Source organism: Dinoponera quadriceps, unplaced genomic scaffold (genome assembly GCF_001313825.1).
Source record: "Dinoponera quadriceps isolate SergipeBrazil2010 unplaced genomic scaffold, ASM131382v1 scaffold5977, whole genome shotgun sequence".
In the NCBI taxonomy this organism is placed as follows: Eukaryota; Metazoa; Arthropoda; class Insecta; order Hymenoptera; family Formicidae; genus Dinoponera; species Dinoponera quadriceps.
Window position 1 is genome coordinate 72,979 of NW_014559899.1, and position 20,559 is coordinate 93,537.

At 41.3% G+C, this 20,559-nt stretch overlaps 1 protein-coding gene across 1 annotated transcript in view; it reads left to right on the forward strand.

Annotated features, from left to right (window-relative positions):
• Positions 1-12,525: 12,525 nt before the first annotated feature.
• Positions 12,526-20,559, forward strand: part of LOC106750520 (peroxidasin homolog) — a 17,842-nt gene continuing 9,808 nt past the window's right edge. Inside the window, exon 1 of the mRNA XM_014630923.1 lies at positions 12,526-13,225. Coding sequence (XP_014486409.1) covers positions 13,014-13,225 — 212 coding nt within the window. The 5' untranslated portion in view covers positions 12,526-13,013. The remainder of the gene's footprint in view (positions 13,226-20,559) is intronic.

A 20,559-nucleotide genomic window follows, 5' to 3' on the forward strand; every position in this document is an offset into this window, starting at 1 on the left:
ATGGCCACTCGTTACGTTCTCGTGAGAAGGAAATTACGATGTATAATATAATGATAATACACACAAGTTTCATCGCATTTGGAATTGTCGTTCGACTTTTCCCGTTATCACCGAATCGGACACGTCCACCGCCTTAGTCAGCATTATATAAGTTCAACGGTGTTAGCTGAGCCGCGTTCAACGTTAAACCACAGCTACGCTATTTCTAATCGTTTTCCTACTGCCGGTATTGTAAGACTCATTTGCTACTTTAATCATTACGTACGTTTCATTCAGATTCTAATTTACACGTTATCGTCGGAAGTAGTGACCAATAGCGTTAAAATATCTTCAAGCAGCAATTTCGGGGAGTATCGTTCGTTATGAAATAACCGCGATATCTCAGTGACAATGTACCATAGTAGGCTTGATGCTGCGTTCACCTGACGAGCGTTCGAGATAGAGAAAACGAAAGAAAATACAAGATCATTCCCACTCCCGACACGTAAAGTGATTAGTTTCGCTCGTTCGGTCACACCAAGTCGTTGATAGTTCAATGATCGCCTTAGATCGGAGGCACGTTACGTGACGATTTTACGTGTGAACATTGTAATACCAAATAATACGGAAACAGATGGCCGGATCAGAGTACAAAGTTAGCGGATTAGGCGATATTCGGTTTACTTTGCGTTTGCTGTAACGGATAGCGGAGAACGAGAGTGATCGATCGGAAGTGCATCGAGGGTAGCCGACGAAAGAGTAGCCCGCGCAGTCACGTTTCTTACGCGCGTGCGAAATATGAAATATATAAACATTACATATATTGCAAATAAGATTGTGCACGATTACCTGCGCAGGGTACACCGTAATTGTGCTCACGATTTTCGGAGCACTAGCAATAAATGATGCGACAACGGAGAGTTACAAACGAAATCTTTGTATCACTTTTCGAGTAACGGATAATACGCGTAATAATCACGAGGCAAAGAATGTCGACATGTTTTCTTCTTATTCTTCTTCTTCTTCTTCATTAGAAAGATTCTATGCAAATAAAATTTGTGCTCAAGCGAAGGCGTCGGATTATATAATTTCTTCTCGCCTCTCTTCACCGCAAGTGCCCCAAAAGTCGCGCGCGATCATTACGACGTGCACATCCTGTTAAGAGAAATTATGCGACATAATTTCGTGCAACGCGATATGCGTCTATTCCGTGACTGAATGTAAAGTAATTTATAGAGGAAGAAAGAATAGTACCGATAAATCTATATAGCACATCCCACGAACATTGTCACAAAGTTATGTTATACAATAACGAGCACTTCAAGACTTCAATAAATTTGTATTTAAATGTGAAACACTGCGTATTTATGGTTTCTCTTGGCACAAGTTATTCTGCCTTGCGCTCTAACAACATACGGTAAAACATTTCAAGGAATGAAATAAATTAGAATAATTTCTTATTAATGTTATTTTTTAATGTGTGATTTTTATTTAAGAATTTATTCGTCGTATAGTTGCTGTATAATACATAATATATTTTCAATATAATATATCTCAAGAATTCTCTGAAGACAAAAATAGAAAAATCTCTCGTATTTTTCCGCACTGCCTATTATACTTTTGATTATTTCACAGCTTATTGGAAAAGACTATAAGATGTTGTGAAAAAAAATACAAAATCTTTAAAATTAATTTTTCTAATATTATATCGTATAATCAGTCACAAGAGAGATTTTCTAATGATTTTACATATTTTTCTTCTTTACATCTAACATCATGAATTTCTTCGTGAAGATATCAGAGAAAATATGAAAAATCACATCACATTGAAAAGAGTCGTATCTCTTTTAGGACCGCTTTATATGGCCGCAAGAAGTTTCTCTACGAAGCGACGTTGCGTCATCCGCTATAAATTTCAAATTTTCGCGAGCTAGAATTTCCTGGTCTCCCCTTTGTTAGTGTAACCCGAACGCACTGTTGTGATATATCTTCCGCCGTTTAACGTCGACTGTGAAGTGTATGACGGTGTCGATGATGAATTTCTTGTTGATAATACTGTCGTGCCGTCCTACGGGGTTCCATGACGAGAACGTGCTTCACCAAATCGGCGCTGCCTAAATATTGAGTCACCGGCTATTTCTGTAGCCGCGCCTCGACCGTAAAGCCGTAACAGTACAGTGGCGGACTCGGAACCTTTGCGGCCCTAAGCTGTAACAATGAGATATTTCTCCTCCCACACATTGCAATACGCACAGTAAAGAAAATATTTGTACGAGTAGTCTTTCGAGCCCGTCATGCGCGATCGTGTGAATCACGATGAAATCTAACAAGTTTGTGTATTTATTTCCGAGAAACAGACACGAGCTCAGCAAAGTTGGAATTTAGACGTCAATTTGGGGCAAAGAGAGACACACCATCGATCTTATTCTCGGCGGTTGCTGACTCGCTTCAATCAGCCGCGGGCACGGCTGTCCCTAATACGGCGCATTTTGCTTCGTTCTATCGGACGATTTCCAGCGATTTCCATCATAAAGCGTGTCACGCGTTAAAAGATACAGGAAGATCGCGATTAAAGCCTTGTTCGTTTTGCAGTCGACGACGGAAACAGAACTTTGCCTGTATCCGAAACGCATTTGGCACACAAAAACCGCCGCCTGGCGGAAGAGCGAAGAGCATCCGACAATTTTATCCCGGATTCCTCCGTTATAAAGTATCCCTACCTAGTATTATAAGGTCATCAGTATAGCTCCGTGTGTAAATGGGAGCCATATAGGGTAAAACATTTTATGTCAATTCAACATAACATGAATATATTGAAAAGTAACACAAATATTATGTCAGAAATTAACACACAATTAATACATTAATCGACACTGAAGTATACACAGAGAAAAAGGTTTCTTTAGATTTAGTATTTCTATTTATTTGATTAAAATTTGTTTCGTAGAAACAACATATATTTATACGAAATATTATTTGTTTGTGTAAAGATGTTATTGCCTCAAAAAAAACTCTATTATTTAACTGAAAGAACGCTATTATTTGAAATCACATTTTTTAACTAGATAAAATATTATTTGGTTACAAAAAATATGTAAAATGAAACAAGTAATTTCTTTGTAAGAAAATTATCTTTCGTTTCAAACAAATTTTTTATTTAAGACAAAGATACATATTCGCAGAAAAGTTTAACAATCGCACTTATTAATCGAAACATTAGTTTTTTTGGAGCATGCCGATGATGAAATTTATGTTTGGATGCAAGAAAATTTATTAAATTTTAAGAAATCTTTTTTTCAGTGTAAAATATGTTATTTTAGCACTTATACATGTTGAAGATCGACTGAATACAAAATACCCAGTAAAAAATCATTAATACAACGTTATTGTAATAACATTTTTACATTACAATAACATATAACGTTTTCAAATACGTAATTCTTAATGTTGCACACAACATCGTTATTAACAATATTTGACGTAAAAATAATATATTTCTATTTCTACACTATGATTTTCATATTTATAAATATGATATTATCAAATAACAGTTTAAAAACATTTATAAAATATTATGTCAAAATATAAAATCCATATAAAACCAATGTTTCAAAATTTCGATTTAATGTTTCTCGCTTACTGGGTATTGAGATAACATAAGCATAATATGTTAAATTATCACATGGGTATGTGCACAAATTTCACGCACAAACTTCAACAAGCACCGATTTTAACACAAGTACAAAATATTTCTTATCTCGCAGCAGTACAATTTTCCTTCAATTCGAGTCTTGGAACCAAAACTTTCCAAACCGTCAACTCAGAAGCCCTTACCGCCGTTGAGCTTTCATATTCACTTTGCAAGGGGAGAAGTCAAACGAACAAACGAACGTCCAAGAACGTCAGATGTTTATGAGATCGCCGCAGAGTGAATCTGTAATGATGATTAATTCAAGGAGCCTCTGTTACATTCATAAATCCCGGTGGAAGCAAATAGCTCGATACAGTTGTGAATAACACAATCGTCTGTATGCACAACAAAATATTATCGTGCACGCGCATTGCCTCCACCCGGTAATACCGTCGCGGATTTGTTATTGTTATTATGTAACGATAATTACCTCCCGCGCGATTGTCAGGCAAGAATTAATCGCGCGACGAATCGGTCCGCCCGGTCACGTTGCATCGTGGCCGATTACGTAATCGATATTCGATATCGCGATGCAAATTGATCACGACGACGATACTCTTCTTCTCTACGTCCCCCTTCGCGTTTACGACCGATGCGGCGCAAGGACGAGCTGGAACAGGGAGAGAGAGAGAGAGAGAGAGAGAGAGAGAGAGAGGAGGAGGCGGCGAACAAAGAGCGGAAATCTCTCTCTCCTTCTTCTTCTCTCTCGGTCTCTCTCTATCTCTCGGAACCATGACAAACGGGATCCGCTTTGCCGCAGCCTAAAAACAGACCACGAGGACGAGCCACCTCCGAGGGCAAACAAAAACTGAGTAATTGCGCGCGAAGAGCAGGCTGTCGTTAGATGCTGCTTCCAAGTGCACCGTCCGTATCGTTCTCCGTCTCCGGGTTATCCTGAACGCTTCTTCGATCCTTGCCGATCTTTTTTCTCGATTGCATTTCCCAAATTATTTTTACCGACCGCCAAGGAATCCGAAGGGGTTCGATCGCGCGCAGCGAGTCATCATTGCGCACACAGAGAAAAAGATTTCTTCAAATTTAATCAATTTTATTGCATCCCAACACAAATTTCATCATTGGCATGCTCCAAAGAAACGAATGTTTCGATCAATAACGTACGATTGTTAGACTTTTCAACGAATAAAAAATTTGTTCGAAACGAAAGATAATTTTCTTACAAAGAAATTATTTGTTTCATTTTACATATTTATTGTAACCAAATAATATTTGACTTGGTTAAAAGATATTATTTGAAATAACAGCGTTCTTCCTGTTAAACAATCAAATTTTCTTGAATGAGGCAATAACATTTTTTATTCAAACAAATAATATTTCGTATATGTTGTTTCTATGAAAGAAATTTTTGTCAAATAAATAGAGATACTAAATCTAAAGAAATCTTTTTCTCTCTGTGTAGAGTTAGCGAAAAGGTCGGTAGCTTTGTGTGTGCGTATAATATATGAGAAGAATCGTGTTACCATCCCGGCGAGCGAACGTGTGATAAAACGATCTATCCAGGAACGCCAAGACCTTCTTTAGCGATTTAACCGTCGGCTCGCGACGGAAATTTCATCCGCTGTGTTTCGTGTCAGCGCCCACTCGGGATTACACATCTGCCACTTTAGGTAACGCGCGGCATCATCATCGCGTACGCGTCGCGGGTATCGGTGACAAGTATTTCAAGGAGTTTTGCGGTGTTTGACAAAGACCCTGATGGAGTTTGCGTGTATTAGCGAATCAGGCAAGCACAGCGTAAAGTGTACGTGATACGAAATATGTAGAAACACACCTGGATTTATTCGAGAAATTTGACTCGCGCGACTTCGGAGTCTGAGGCTCCGTTGCGTTTAACGAAGTTCGTGTATTTAATTACGCGTTTGTTTGTTCTCGCACATGACTATATGTCGATTTAATGACATAATAGTTCTAGATTGTGCATTTTGGAAAAGAACGGGTGAATGAAAAAAGACACAATGTGAACTCTTGGAGCACACGGAAAAAGAAAAGTTAGCTCCCACAGGTAAAAATTAGCTATTTATTAGGGCTACCCATAAGTAATGTCGCTTTTTTCATACTTATACAAAATTTTATTTTATTTAACATTTCAGTTCTTTCAAAATTTCATAATAAGCACACTAAATGTCAATAAATTTAATTAACCCTTTGCACTCGAGGGCTCCGGGGCGGAGCCATTTAAAATTTGTCTTCAAACTCGAGGGCTCCGCTATGGAGACAATGCAAATAGCAAGAGCGGAATATCCTATACACAATAGTTTTTACGATTTGTCTTTGTCCTTATGTTATGAACTGAAAGTTATTTGCATTGAAGTTTGAAGACAAATTTTAAATGGCTCCGCTCCGGAGCCCTCGAGTGCAAAGGGTTAATATATAAGTTATGTAATAATAAATCACGTCTACGAGCAAGGTGGGAATGCTTATTCAACCTGTAAAAAAAAGCGACATTACTTATGGGTGCCCCTAATATGTAATACAACTGAAATTTAATTAATTTAGCTAATTTTTTTGTCCTTACATTTAGTTCTTAACTCCCACGGCTAGAAATTAGATCTGGCAACTAAATTTCAGTTTTATTATACAGGCAGCTAATTCCTTTCTTCCGTGTAATTAAGAAGAGAGAGAATCATAACAAGTTTCGATTTAATATCATTAAAAAATATGCATTTTTCCACTTACCTCCGGCACAAGCGCTCATACGAGCATGGGATTTCCGTCCTGTATCTTTCTTTTCGCAAAACTACAGCATTATTCGGAAAATCCCTTTCCCGGAAGCTTCAATTTTTTAAGCACTTGCAGTAGTTTTTATGTAAAGCCCTCATTTGTGGCCAACGTCTGTATTACTCTCGGTGCTTTAGACTCGGTGCTTTAGACTCGGAAATTCGTCCGGATTGCGAGCGGAGACGAGCGGAGAAGAGCGTGGAGAACGAGCGCAACGAAGCGGAGGAATCGAGGCGCAGAAATGGCAGAGAGACGACGGACGAAGAGAGAACGCACCTGTGCGAGCGCTTTTGTGCCGCGGAACGCTGAAGAGAGACCGACAAACGGACGGTAATTGATTGTAGCCCGGGAAACCTACCTATTCCGCTGTTCAGCAACGTAGCCGGGAGAACGCGATTCTTACTCGCTACCGCGATTCTAAACTGGATATTTTTGCTACGAAGGACGTTCTCATTTAGCGAACGTCTCAAACTAGATCGATCGTCGTATTCAAGATCCCTTGCGCCTAATATCGCGAAGATTCATCACGATCAGAGATCCCTTCGTGCGGATATTACTGTGCACCGCGAGAAAAAAGCGCTACATTCAAGTAAATATTCAAGTAAATATTCGCTAAGGAAGTAATTGTAACTATTGAAGTAATTGTTTTACTCGGATTAAGTGTAAATATTATACTTGAATGTAGCATACCGAAAGAAAATAGTGCTACATTTAAATAATATTTACTCTTCTAATCCGAGTATAAAATAATTACTTCAGTACTTCTCACACGAATATTTATTTAAATACAGCACTTTCTTCTTTCAATGTACGCAATCGAGATAATTAGTAAATAATTATCGAGCGTATCTCGGCAGGAATAGTAGCATGAGGAAAGGTAGCAAAAATGTCGAGGATAGATAACAGAATAGGTAGCAGGAGTTAATAACGTCGAATCCTTCGCGTTTAGCTTTAATTAAACTATAAATTCCGAATCAAAGTGATTGTCTCGTGGAGATTACCGGACCCTTTGTCCAGCCGCGGCACAGGAGAGGAGGGAACGCGTCCATTGAAATAATAAAGCCGACGAATTCTCCTCCGCATAACTCTATCCACAGTGTGTTTGTGTGCAGGACGGTCTGGTGCATAAAGTCTAATCTAAAGCACGTATCTCATCGTTACGGGCTAGAAGCCCATGCCGATGCCGGCACGTTCTTCTCTCTTCGACCTCGTAATAACGAGATACCTTCCGTGGCAACGTAGAATAAGAAGCGCTGCTAGCCGGTTGGGAGATAATTAGCATTCCCGTGGAATAAAAAGGTACTTTAACAACTTGTTTACGGCAAAAGACAAAGGAAGCAAAGTCGTAGAACGTCGGTTTGCTGGAAGCGAGTTTGCCTTTAAAGCACGATCAGCCATGTCGGTTAAAAATAGCACCCTCCTTTAATCATTTCTCTTCATCTGACACGCTTAATATATAATATTAATGTATATTTATGAGGAAGAGGGAATGGCAAGGAAGTTATTATTATTAAACATTATTATTAGATGATAAAAATACGCAGGAGCATATCAAGAGAGAATGCTTGAAGTGAGCGAAGGCATTTCGTCCCTCCTTTCTTCGCGTCTACTTTACGATTATGTAATTATGATCACATCGCCGCTCGAAAACGATATGAAAGATACACACGACTCTCTACGGCTTTCCACACATACACACACACACAGTATGACCCAGTATGTTAATACTTTCCCTCTCGTTTTATGTCCTCTCGTTCCTCGCGCGCGCATCGCACCTGCATTATTCTTCACGCACACACACACACACACACACACGTGTCTTCAATGACGAGGTGACAACGGCTCTTTCATCGTTTCTCTCTTCTCCTCTAAGGCAGTCGTGTTATGAATGAAAGAAGAACGTTCGCGTGTTTCTTCTCTTCTTCTTTCTGAACCGCATTCTTCGCGTAACAGCTATCCTGAGTATAGTTTAGCGAACTATGTTTTCAACATTCGCCATTTTTGCGTGTGGAATAATATTTCTTGTTACGCACCGAGAAAAAGGTTCCTTTAAATTTAGCATTTCCATTTATTTGACGAATATTTGTTTTTTGCACAGGCCTACAAAATTAAGGACCCTAAAAGATACAAGAAGAAGAGTAGTCACTTTTTACGTAATTTTGGTCGCTGAATCCGAGTCCGTCAGCGAAAAATGAAACAACGACATTTTCATTCAAACAAAGTGATATTTGCTATTAAATTATATTGTTTATTAAATATATTGAACAAACCCAAGTCAAACAAACGTGTATTAAATCTGAAAAGATCTTTCTCTCTGTGCAGTGACAATGTTACTCATCAATTTCTTTTTACAAATAAAATCCGCCCTCCACGATGAGACGAGAAAGTTATCGGAAGAATAATTCTCAAATATTGCGATAATAAATAGTATTAAACCTGAAATAAACGGGGCAGAGAGAGATCGAACGACAAATTTTCTCCACGCGATTTCCGGACGTTCGCGACTTCTTTTTCTAAATATCGGAATCGTTTTCAGATATTGCATTACACCGTCTGGCGGACCGTTTATTAGGGAACAACGGAGTAAAGAGGATCGATGATACTCCCGAGACTCTAATCCGGGTCTCGTTTCACCAAACCGTAATACTCGATACCAGACCTTGCCTAGGGAATATGTTATCCTCCGTGTGCAAATATCTCGGAACGCTATTTATAAACCGGATCGCCTCGTCACGGCACTCCGTCGATTCAATTAACGTGCTGTTAACGTGTATCTCCACAGCAGCGGTTATGCTTGCTGTCGATGGTTACGCGTCTGGTGCGATACTCCGGCGAGCATGCACGCCGGAATTATGCACGCGATGGCAAAGCAAATGAACTCGAGTGTCCGTGAAGGGCAGAGCGGCGGGCAACAATGGTCATAGCCGGACGGATCCAGAGAGGGTTGGACCTGAAGAGATACTCGTGCGTCGGGGATGCTGAGAGCGCCTGGAGATACGCATAACCGTCCTATTGAGAATTGCGTTTTATCGCTTTATCAATTCTCGTCGATTCCAAGTCGTTTGCGGACTCCCAGTTACATCCTTTTGTCCCTCGGTGTGTCCTTTAATCATTCCAAAAAAGGAAAAGGAGAACGGCGGAAGAATAAATGCCTGGTCAGAACACAAATGTTTGATTCGAGTAAATAATTACTTCAATACTTCTTAGGAAGTTTTTACTTGGACTAAGTAATATTTATTTGGAGGAATTATTCTAATATACTATAGGAGATTTTTATTTGGATCAAGTGAATATTTCACTCGGATAATTCACCTGGAAGAAATTTTACTCGGGTCAAGTAAAATTTACCTTAAATATTACTTGAGCCTTAATTACCTTTATTTCCTTGACTCTTGTAATTTAAATAATAAATAATTTAAGTAATACTTATACTTAAATATTATTTGATCCAAGTAAAATTTACTTAATCCAACTAAAAATTTGCTAAGGAGCGTTAAGGTAATTATTTACTCGAACCTAGCACTTTTTCTTCCATGTAGATCTAATCGCGCGCTAAGCGATACATCGTTACGCTACGTTGGAGCTTGTCTGTCCGCCTCTCGATCGCTCATCATTCGGAAATTATCGCGCCATCGCGACATTGAAACAAACGGTATTCCTCTCGAGACACTCCGGTAACTATAGCCAAGAGAGAGAGAGAGAGAGAGAGAGAGAGAGAGAAAGTGGACGATACTCGAGACGCGTGTCTAGTACACGCACGACACTATATCTCCTATTCATTCAACCAACGACTCGACGTCATAGTGTTTCACGTTGGGATTCGATTTGATCGGCGCGAAACCGCCGCGAAAGCCTCCCGGCCGCTGTCCAACTTTTTAGCAAATTTTTACTTGGACCAAATAACATTTACTTGAAATAATTATTCCGATATACTTTGGGAAATTTCTATCTTGGATCAAGTAAATATTTTACTCGGATAATTTATTAGAAGTACCCATAAATAATAAATCGTTTCTTGCTTATACTTATATAAAATTTTATTTTATTTAACATTTACAGTACGGATTAATCTACGATATAATTCCCATCATTATTGATAATCTTCTTCCATCTCTTGAATGGTTTGCTTGGGATCAGCTTGAATTTCAGCCAACACAAGATGTGTTAAATTCAGTAGATCTTCCGGAATGGTCCGTCGGAAAAATCGAAATCACTGTTTCTAAATTGTCTCGCCGCCGTGAGTTGCCATAACACTTACCGCGGAATTTGCTCGTGGAAGTGAGCTCGCGCGCAAATGAATGCATGAACTGTACGGCAGCGTCGCAGCGACTGGTTTTCTATGCGAGCTGCTTATAAACGCACGGAGGGAGCAAATTTTGTTAGAACGGCAAATGTTTGTCGATATAGTGACAGCGGAAGAAAATTTGTTTAGACAGCAAAAAAGGTGTGTTATGAGTATTAATTGCTCTTTTCTGGATATATATGGACAATTAATGCTCTTAACAAGTATTTCTGCTGTCCAAATCAATCTTTCGCTGTCTAAGCAAATTTATTTTGCTGTCACTAATATTGACAAGCATTTGTCGTTTCAAAAGCAAAATTTGTTTTCTCCGTGCGCGAACGGTAATAGTCGCGAGAGCCACTAGTGAGCCACCTATTTACTCGCTTCCCGCACCCTCCTTTCGTTCCGTGCATACGCACTTCGCGGGCATCGATAAACAAAACGTTCGCGCATCCTACGCGGGCATCGCGTCCACACACGCGTGTGTTGCGCGCGCGCTTTTGAGTATTTGAACGCGAGCATGTTTACCTGTGTGGTCTACCTGTTCCACCTACTCGCAGCTGCGAGTACGCGCGCGTATGGAGAAATAGTCATATCTCAAGATCGTCCGGGTACATCCGGCGATGTAGCGCAGAGTGTTGCGGGTATTGCGAGGAAATTATAAGTTGTGAAAATTACCGCAAAAGTTTCTAATGCTGAAATATATTGGAATTATTATTGAAATTGCTATGTGTGTTGCAACGTTTAATATCCACACAGCCATTGAGAGAAAAATATAGAGCTGCCATACATAATATATGTCTACTATAGCTAAACTCGTAGGTGTCTATACACTAGCTAAGTCTCCGTTGTAACATATGGACACCTGCAAGTTTAGCTACAGTAGATATATATTAGGTATACATATATACACCTAGCAGTAGTGATCTAGCAATACTAATTCAAGTTTTCGTTACAACAGCAAGTTTTCAGCTATAGCAGCGAAACATTTTCCAGCTAAATCATTATATACCGCGGCAGCAACATCTTTTCCCGTGTAAGAAACCGAAAAGTGTGTAGGCATAACACATGTAGGCGTTTGATTCAGAAAATGTTTTTAAATAATTTAACATTCATAATTCATTCATGACACATATGTGCGTCATCGGTAGTCAAGATGTTAAGAATAAGAAAGGAATTCTATTTCTTTCAACCGAAACGCGTTTGGTTTGTTCACTGTCTATTAGTAAACTTAACGAAACTTTTTTTCCGCTAATTGTATCTATGGAAGCTAGTTTCTAACTGTGAAAGCCAATTCTCTTGTCCGTTTTGTAGGGAAGGAGAAGAGAAGGAACTTGCTATCAGGGGCGTGATATCTATATGCCAACTGAAGACGAAGACCATCATCACCGCGAAGAGAGGCGCAACTCGGATACCCCAACACACTGCCAAAGTATCACCTAGTTGGCACCATTTCCGCACGAGCGGAAAATATCTGTATCCCGCTGCCATTGAAGATACATCGCTGACGCGTCTCGATACTCGTCCGAATACGAGACACCTCGATAATATCTCCTCTTCCTCCTTCTCTCGGTACACCACGCGGCAACGTTGACAGCGAAGTCTCGGTAACGTCCCGCCGAGACTATCTCGTTTCACCATCGACAGCGAGATGATATCGGACGCCTGGCTATCTCGTATAAATCGTTAGCGTGGAAACACCGTTAGCCCTGAGAAGAAGCATCCTCGCTTTGCATACTCGCCCTCGCCGGTACGGCGAGCTCTCCGTTTCGTTCAGCAACGTGCCTGCCTGCCCGCTCGCTCGCCTGTCCGCCGGTAGGAGAGGAAAGTGGCGGAGGAGGCGGCGGCGATCTCGGGAGGGCCTTTCGTACTTACTCCCGCGCGATGTTCGGAGCACGCACCGCGTTCTCGGTCTCTTCCGTGCCGCCGGGGTCCCGTCGCGGCTAGGAGCCGCGTTCGGCCGCAGTGTAGTGGCTGCCGCCGCGCGGTAACAGGACGGGGCGGCCGCGCGACGCGTGTTTCCTCGCTTCCTTCTTCCTCTTTTCTCTCGGCGCCGCATTTCGACGACTACGACGAAGCGCCCGCTTCCCCACAGCCGCCGTCCATCCGAGCTTCTCGCTCTCCTCTCCTGGATATCCTCACCTGGAAACCGGTGAAAGTACTCGGGACTGCGTGCACGCGTCCGTGCGTGCGTGCGTGCGCGCGTCCGATGAACTCCACGTGGTGCGCGACCTAAGGATCCGTTCGCTCTCTCTCCCCTGCGTTAGGAGGACGTCCTCTTGCCGGAACGCGCCGAGTCGCCACGCTGATAGACGAGGGAGAAACATGAGACCGTTCGTGGGTCCCCTGCTCGGCAGGCTGTTGCCGCTCTTGGTCTCGCTGTTTCTCCTCGCAACCGCGGGCCCCTCCAGAGCCTCCTTCGAGAAACCGGCCGAATGCCCGCAGAGATGCGTGTGCTTCCGCGACCTGCTCACCGTGCGGTGCATACTCCTGAAGCTGAGCCGGGTGCCCCGGGTGGCCGATAACACCACCGTTCTGTAAGTTGTCTCTCGCCGCCGACCACGGACTCGATCGCACGCAATCTCGCTGGTGACACGGAGAAAGTGTTGCGGTATGAAAGATTGTTATGCCGGAATTATCGTCGGGATTATTACGCGTGTTCGTAATCTTACGTGTGTTCTGTAATCTTCGGTGATGATGACGGGAAGAAGGAATTAGATGTTCATATGACACGACTGAGACTTAATTACCAGGCCTGGACTGCTAGCTAAAAACTGAGTACAGGGACAAAAAGAATTAGCTAAATTAACGGAATTTTAGTTATACGTATTAAAAAACAATTCGGCTGAATTAACGAGACAGTGGGCGAGCCAAACGTTTTTTGGTTGAGGGAAACAGAATTTCTGGTTATAAGAACTAAATTAAGGATGAGAAAGGAATTCTGTTTCCTTCGACCAAAACGCGTTTGGTTTCTTCGCTGTCTAGTAAATTTAACTAAACTTTTTCCCGCTAATTTCTAGCTATGGGAACTAGCTTTTAGCTGGGAGAGCTAATATATTAGAGCGAATATTACATTTCATTATGTATTATACTGTATGTATTATATTTCAATTGATAGCTAATTTTCACCTGCAGGAGCTCATTTTCGCAAAGACTATAACAATCCTCCATATTCGCAAAGACTATAACAAGCCTCCATATTCGCAAAGACTATAACAAATATCATAATTTCAGTCATAATTCTGGTATGATTCGGTATTCCAAAAATTTTGCGATAATCTTTACTACAATATTTCCTCCGTGTATAAAACGTACCATGACATGCCTCAGTCACTTGCAACGGGTGAGAGAAATTGTTGTGAATGAAACATCCGTTGGATGATCGCAAATCCGTCGCAAACGACAAGCGTGTGCCACATTGTATATTTTCAATCGGTGAACAATCACTCTCAATTATTTGCCGCAATTCGTACCGTAATCGTGAGATGAGCGAATAATCGAGGATAAGCGAGGAGCACTTTTGCTCTTGGAGTATTTCACACGTGTTTTGTGAAAGTTTGGAGCCCGCACAGGTGATAAAAATATACAATGACCGATGCTTGGGCGAAGATAATCAACGCTAGTGATATTACTGGGCGATAAAAGGTCAAGAGAAAGCGCATTAAGATTCATGTTCGCTTACGGGAAAGATACTAATCAAGACGTACGATCATCCCGGTTAAGAAGATCGAGACTGACACGGCTCTTTCTCACGTGGATGCGCTCGCTCCTCGTGCCGCTGGACAAAGAAGGATTAACATCGCGTTTCTTTAACTAAGCTAAGAATTTGCCGTAAGAATCGGCTCTATCCCTGGAGCTGAATTGATGATGGCTGCGCACAATAATTACGTAGCGATTAATCATGCAGCGATAACCTGCAAGTAAGGTGCGAAGTATCGATTAAGAGATAAGGGAGCTGTTTATTTAATAGAACACAGGATCTTACGTTGGCACACAGGAGAAAGAAATTAGCTCCATACAATGCAACTGAAATGTATACTATTTATTATTATACTTATTATATCAAATGTATATTTAGAATTTACACTTATTTATACTTATTACATTAAATACCACAACCAAATCTCATCTACTTAATTACCAAATCTTAGTTTTTAGCTGTGGGAGCTGAAAACCAGGAACGGAAAAAATTAGCTAGATGAATTAAATTTCAGTTGTACTACACGGAGAAAACAAATTTTGCTGGAACAGCAAATGTTTGTCAATATAGTGACAACAAAGAAAAAATTTCTTCAAACAGTGAAAAATTTGCTGTTAATTGCTATTTAGTATTATTTACTATTTGCTATTTAGTATTAATTGCTGTTCGCCGAATATATAGACAATTAATACTCTTAACAAATCTTTCAGCTATCCAAACAATTTTTTTTTGCTGTTACTATATTGACAAACATTTGCCGTTCCAGCAAAATTGGTTTTCTCCGTATACACGGACAGCTAATTTTTACCGGCGGAAGTTAATTTTCTCTCCGTTGCGTTGGAGCTTGCGTCGGCACTCGAGCTAAATTGCAGTAATCGCTATAATTCATAGTAATCACGCGACGATAATTAGATCCGGCTGCTACTGGTGAGTGTAAATTATTGATTTGGAGCGGGGAAGATTAGCAAAAGGAAAAGTCGCCGGGCGCTTAGGATACTATTTATATATAAGTTGCCCGAGCGCTAAAGCGGAGGTTCAGAGAAAGGAACAAAGGAGAATGGAGCTAAGCGGTACGATCTTGACGTGTGCAAAGCCACGATCCCGGCCGATATTCTGAGAGCGAAATATCTGCGATGTTCTGTGCATTACTGCCGAGTTATTTCTCCGACGGAGAGAAATGTGGCGCAAAACGCCGCGGACAAAGAGACGAGACGGCGAAACGAATATATCGGCCGGTCAATTTACGATTCCGTGAATCACACAGGATGATAATTACACTTATCGCAGTGTGATAAGCGTAATTGCTACTGTGTTTAGCTTGATGCGACGCGTCATATCGCTAAATCGCGTCATATAATCGCCTTATTTTTAATTATTTTCTTCCCCGCAAATCGCGATCTCCGACGTTATGTAACTTATTTGTCTTACGAGGAGTGAGATATAAGTAAGCGAGTTACGCTCTGCTATTTATTAATCTTACCTTTTGGTACAACCGTTGAGAGGAATCGGTGTCGTTTCTCCGAAAAGAATTATTTCGTCCACCGTAGGTCAGCAATTAACCGTGACCTATTCCGCGCGCGCGATTACATGACGTGGATCATTGTAATCTTAGAGCATATTGTGTGTGTGTGCGCGACCCATTTAGAGATATACTTATTTCTCACGTACACGTTTCATTTTTTTATGTCTCTTCAACACACACACACACATACATGCTGGGGATGCGCGTCAAGATGTAATATGTCATGAGAAAATAATTTATAAGATAAAACCCGTTTTAATCACGCTGCGAGAAATCACGCTGTATTGTCTCTAGTGAAATTATCTCATTAATAATTAAATTTCTCTTTCCTCTTCTATGAAAAACACTTTGCAAATCTTTTCTTATCAAATACTTCTTCTAGTTTATGTTCGCGTGCAGGGAAAAGAAAATTCTACCAGAACAGCAAATTGTTTGCTAATATAGTGATAGCAGACATAATTTCTTTGGACAGAAAAAAGATTAAGATTGTTAAAAGTATTAATTGCTACTTGCTGGATGCATGGACGGCAAAATAGTCTGGTTGTGCCAACTAAATTTTATTCCCGTCGCAACGTCTCGCTACGACAGCAAAATTATTTTTTCCGAATTTTTCTGCTGGCCACAAACAATTTGCCGTCCCGGCAAAACTTGTTTTTTCCGTGTACTTTTGCAATGTAAAAACATTGGAACGTAAAATAACAAAGTAGAGTAAGTAAATAACAAGTAGAGATAACTGGCACACCTCTCTTCCTTCTGAAATAACGACTGTCTCAAATTGATTAGCTCGAGAATTGCGAAATGAACGAAGCGACAACGCGTGAACTGAAAGCTCGACTCGCTGATATTATTAATTTCGTGCTCATCGCTCATGCGGTGATGAAGTTTTCTTGAAACAATGATCGAGCCGACGTTTCAGACATCTCTCTGCACATATATGTATTATAACGTGACTCATGTGAGCCGAAGACGATCTCTCAGTGTTGAATCCTCTCTCTCCTTGCGCCATCCTGCGTGCAAATGCTCTCACAGCTTACGTTGCTGCCCGTCCGCTATTTCCGTGCTGATGAGCTGATCGATTGCCGGTCCATATTTATGCGATTACACTATCCAATCCGCGAGATCCGGAGGCTTTGTTTAAACTAAGGACAAAAGATCTTCCGACGTTTGCCAACTTTCGCCCTGGAAATGTGAGAATGCCAAACGGCGTAAATGTTCGTTTCTATAAAGCGCGTGAGAAGCTCACCGCTCGACCGTCATTACTTGCGCGATGCGTTGCGCAAAATTCCGAGATTAAGAAACCAGCGAGCGGCTGAGCGTGACACAAACGACGTCATCCACGAACGATAAGCCGGACGCATTATCGAAATTGTGTTTCCCTTTGGCTCAGTGCGACGGCTTAATTACGTTTGAATGAAGGTGACTTTGCGCAAAGCGTTAATTAACCAACGCACATTAATTACATCGAATGAATTTTAAATGGATGACTTCGTAATAACAACCGACCGGCGGAATAACCTTAACACGCGCATGTAGTAACTAGGTCACCGGTATTTTCTAACTCGGGATATTATAACGTGTTAAAGCCGTCACGAGACGGCTCATCGCTTTGATACATTCCCGCTTCTCCGAATAAATGTGCGCGCCGCTAGAAAATCCCAACAACCCGATTAAAGCTATTCCAACGGTTACGTATACACCAAACATCCGTTCCGGTTTGGCTTTCGCTGATTTATCATTTGTCTCTCCAATAAGGTTGACGTCTAATGAGAACCGAGTCGAAGTATGCATTTCGACCGAACACGTACATTTCGTGTATCATCAAGATAAGGTCTCCTTTAAATATATCGCATGACGCTTTGTTTTATCACGAGACGGTCGTGTTGTTCATTTCTTCTTTCTCTTCCTCTTTTTAACAGATAAAGCTAACCTTTATTCGAGCGTTATTTCTTAGATCGCGGATCACGTCATGCGGCGCGTCTTGTCTCGCTATTCTGACGTATCCAGTTTCGCGGCTAAAGCCTATCAATTTGCGAACCTCTAAAATTACGGCGAAATAAGCAGTGGTCGGCCGATGATCGATGGAATACCCATTAACGGACGTTGACGTTGAATATTGAGTAACTTTAACTATCCGTCTTGGGCATCGCTGAATAAATATATACTTGTCTGGCGATATAGACCGCGATATCCGCCGAGATATCGTCTCCTGCCTGTAATCTTTGATTACACGTAAGGTACACCGTACGCGCAAAACGCCCGCCGTAAAAAGTCGCGGCCAGAAAGAGCAGGCCAGAAATTATGCTCGCCCGCCGGCCCGCTCGATTAAACCGTTTCCGCACTCTAACATTAGGCGACGATAGTGTGCCATTGTGTAGTTATTCAAATCCGATTAGAAAATGTGCGACCTTCAGTGATTTTTGATATTTCGTTTGACGCACGATAATGGAAAGTTCTCTCTGACGGTGCGCAAAAACGTTCGTTATATGCTGGAAAGTTGTACGTGTTTGATAATGAAACACAATCGTGTTGCTCTGTTCTATTTAAAAATTATTAATTATTGCTTATTAATTAAAAAATTATTACTTATTATATACATATATATATATATATATGATATTAATTAGTTTATAAATTAATTCATATCATTATTAATTAAGGCTAGAAATTATATTCGAAGCTTCGAAACTTCAAATTTCTGAATCCTCGACACATTATATTCGAATAATGAAATGTTGTTGAAGTGTGAAAATTCGAACATTCGGATATTCGAATATTCGAAACTTGAAGAATTGAAAAGTGTTTGTTTTATAGGCATAGTAAATAGTATTTATTGTCCTAAAGAATATAATTTTTTCTTGCATTGCGTTATGTTGTAACATATGGCGATATTTGGGTTTATTTTAAAATTAATCAGACTTATTGTTTATTATTTGTGCTTTCTTCATTCACGTTGTTTTAAACTAGACAAATAAAAATCTCAAAATCGAACTAGAGATACCTATTTAAATCAACACTCTCTAATTGCATAGTATTTTGTTGCACTCTCAAAAATTAATTCTATTAATAGTTTCGATACTTTGAATTTCCAAACTTCGTCGTCGAATGTCGAATTATATTAAAGTTTCGAAGCTTCGAAAATGTCGAATAATATATTATTAATATTTATATTATTAGTAACACATTAATTTACAAATTATTTCAAACAACTTGCGTATTTTTTAATTCATTTCGTCATTCGCGGAATGACATGTCGAAATCACTGTCGCCCACGACGTCTATTTTTATCTGCGAGAGCCACTCTGAGATGCACGAGATAACTCAACGTAATCATCCGCGGGAGGATGCAGATTCGCATTTCACGGATGAGGACAGATGCTGTCATCGTTATAATTTCACATATTCGTGCACGTTCTCGATGAATCGAAGAATCGAGTTCGACGAAATCCGCGCGGTTCGCGAACCGGGACTTCAGAAGAGGAGAGATTGATTCTGTTCCCGGAACAGCGCTCCCATTTGTCTTCCACCCGCCGTTATTAATCGTCGTTAATTCGCTCGCGATCGCCGTTATTAAATGCGAGCCTTTCAATCGCCGTCGTCGTAATGCCGCATTAATCAAGCCGACGCCGCCGATACTCGCACGCGTCGACGCATTTCTAACGACGGAGAAACGTCGAAGCCGGCCCTATAAATAAATACGATGTCGAAGTACGTGCGTATCCGTGAGGAAGCGGGAGCACGTAAGTGCGAGAACTCGGTTTTCACGAAGGAATTTCTCACCCGTCCGGAATTTGTTACGCGAGCGAAGGCGTGCGAATGAATCCGGCAATTGCGACGACGAAGAGAGTCGATCTCGGATTCAAGCTCGCGATCCTGGCATTACGTTCCAACCAAGCTCCGCTTGGTGTTCACACCGAACAATTTTTATCCTAAAAAACGCAAGATTACTGCGTTATCTCTCTCTCTCTGTCTCCCATCGGCGATCGAGTCGCGTTCTTATTTCACCTCCTTGAGAAATTACATACGTACGTAACGCGCGCACGAAATGCAAGTTACCGCGCGTGGAAACAGGCGTCATTACTTACTCGTTGTGTTGCGCTCATTTAATAGCTCATTGCCCCTCAACGATAAGTCGGGGACTTAGGTGGCGCGACTTTAACAAGTCGCGATAATAAAACCGGTCATACCCGCCCGCCCGACCGGTAATGGCCGTCCGTATTTATCAACACTGCGCGCAACCGCTCCCATAATTTCTGAAAAAAAAAAAATGGGAAAGCACCACATTGTGGGCAATTACCGCCAGTTACGAGTCCGGGCTTCTTCTACTTCCCACCCCCTGCCTCCCCGCTCCCCTTGGCACGCGTGTGTGCCCGTGCCGGAGATTCGCCGGCGCGATAAAAGGAAGTTAAAATACCGGGTCGGGTCGAGCGCGAGAACAGTTGAGGCAGTAATTTAGAAAGGAAGTAAAGTGCAACGAGTCGAATGAAATTGTTAATTGGAAGAGCTTTCCGCGATAAACGGCGGAATAGATATCTTCGCAGCGCGCCGCGCCGCGCCCTCGTCATAATTGTGCGGTTGCGCAACGCCTTTTACGAGCTCGATGAATTTCCGAGTCTCCGATTCCGGGCATCTCCCCCCCCCCCCCCCCCCCC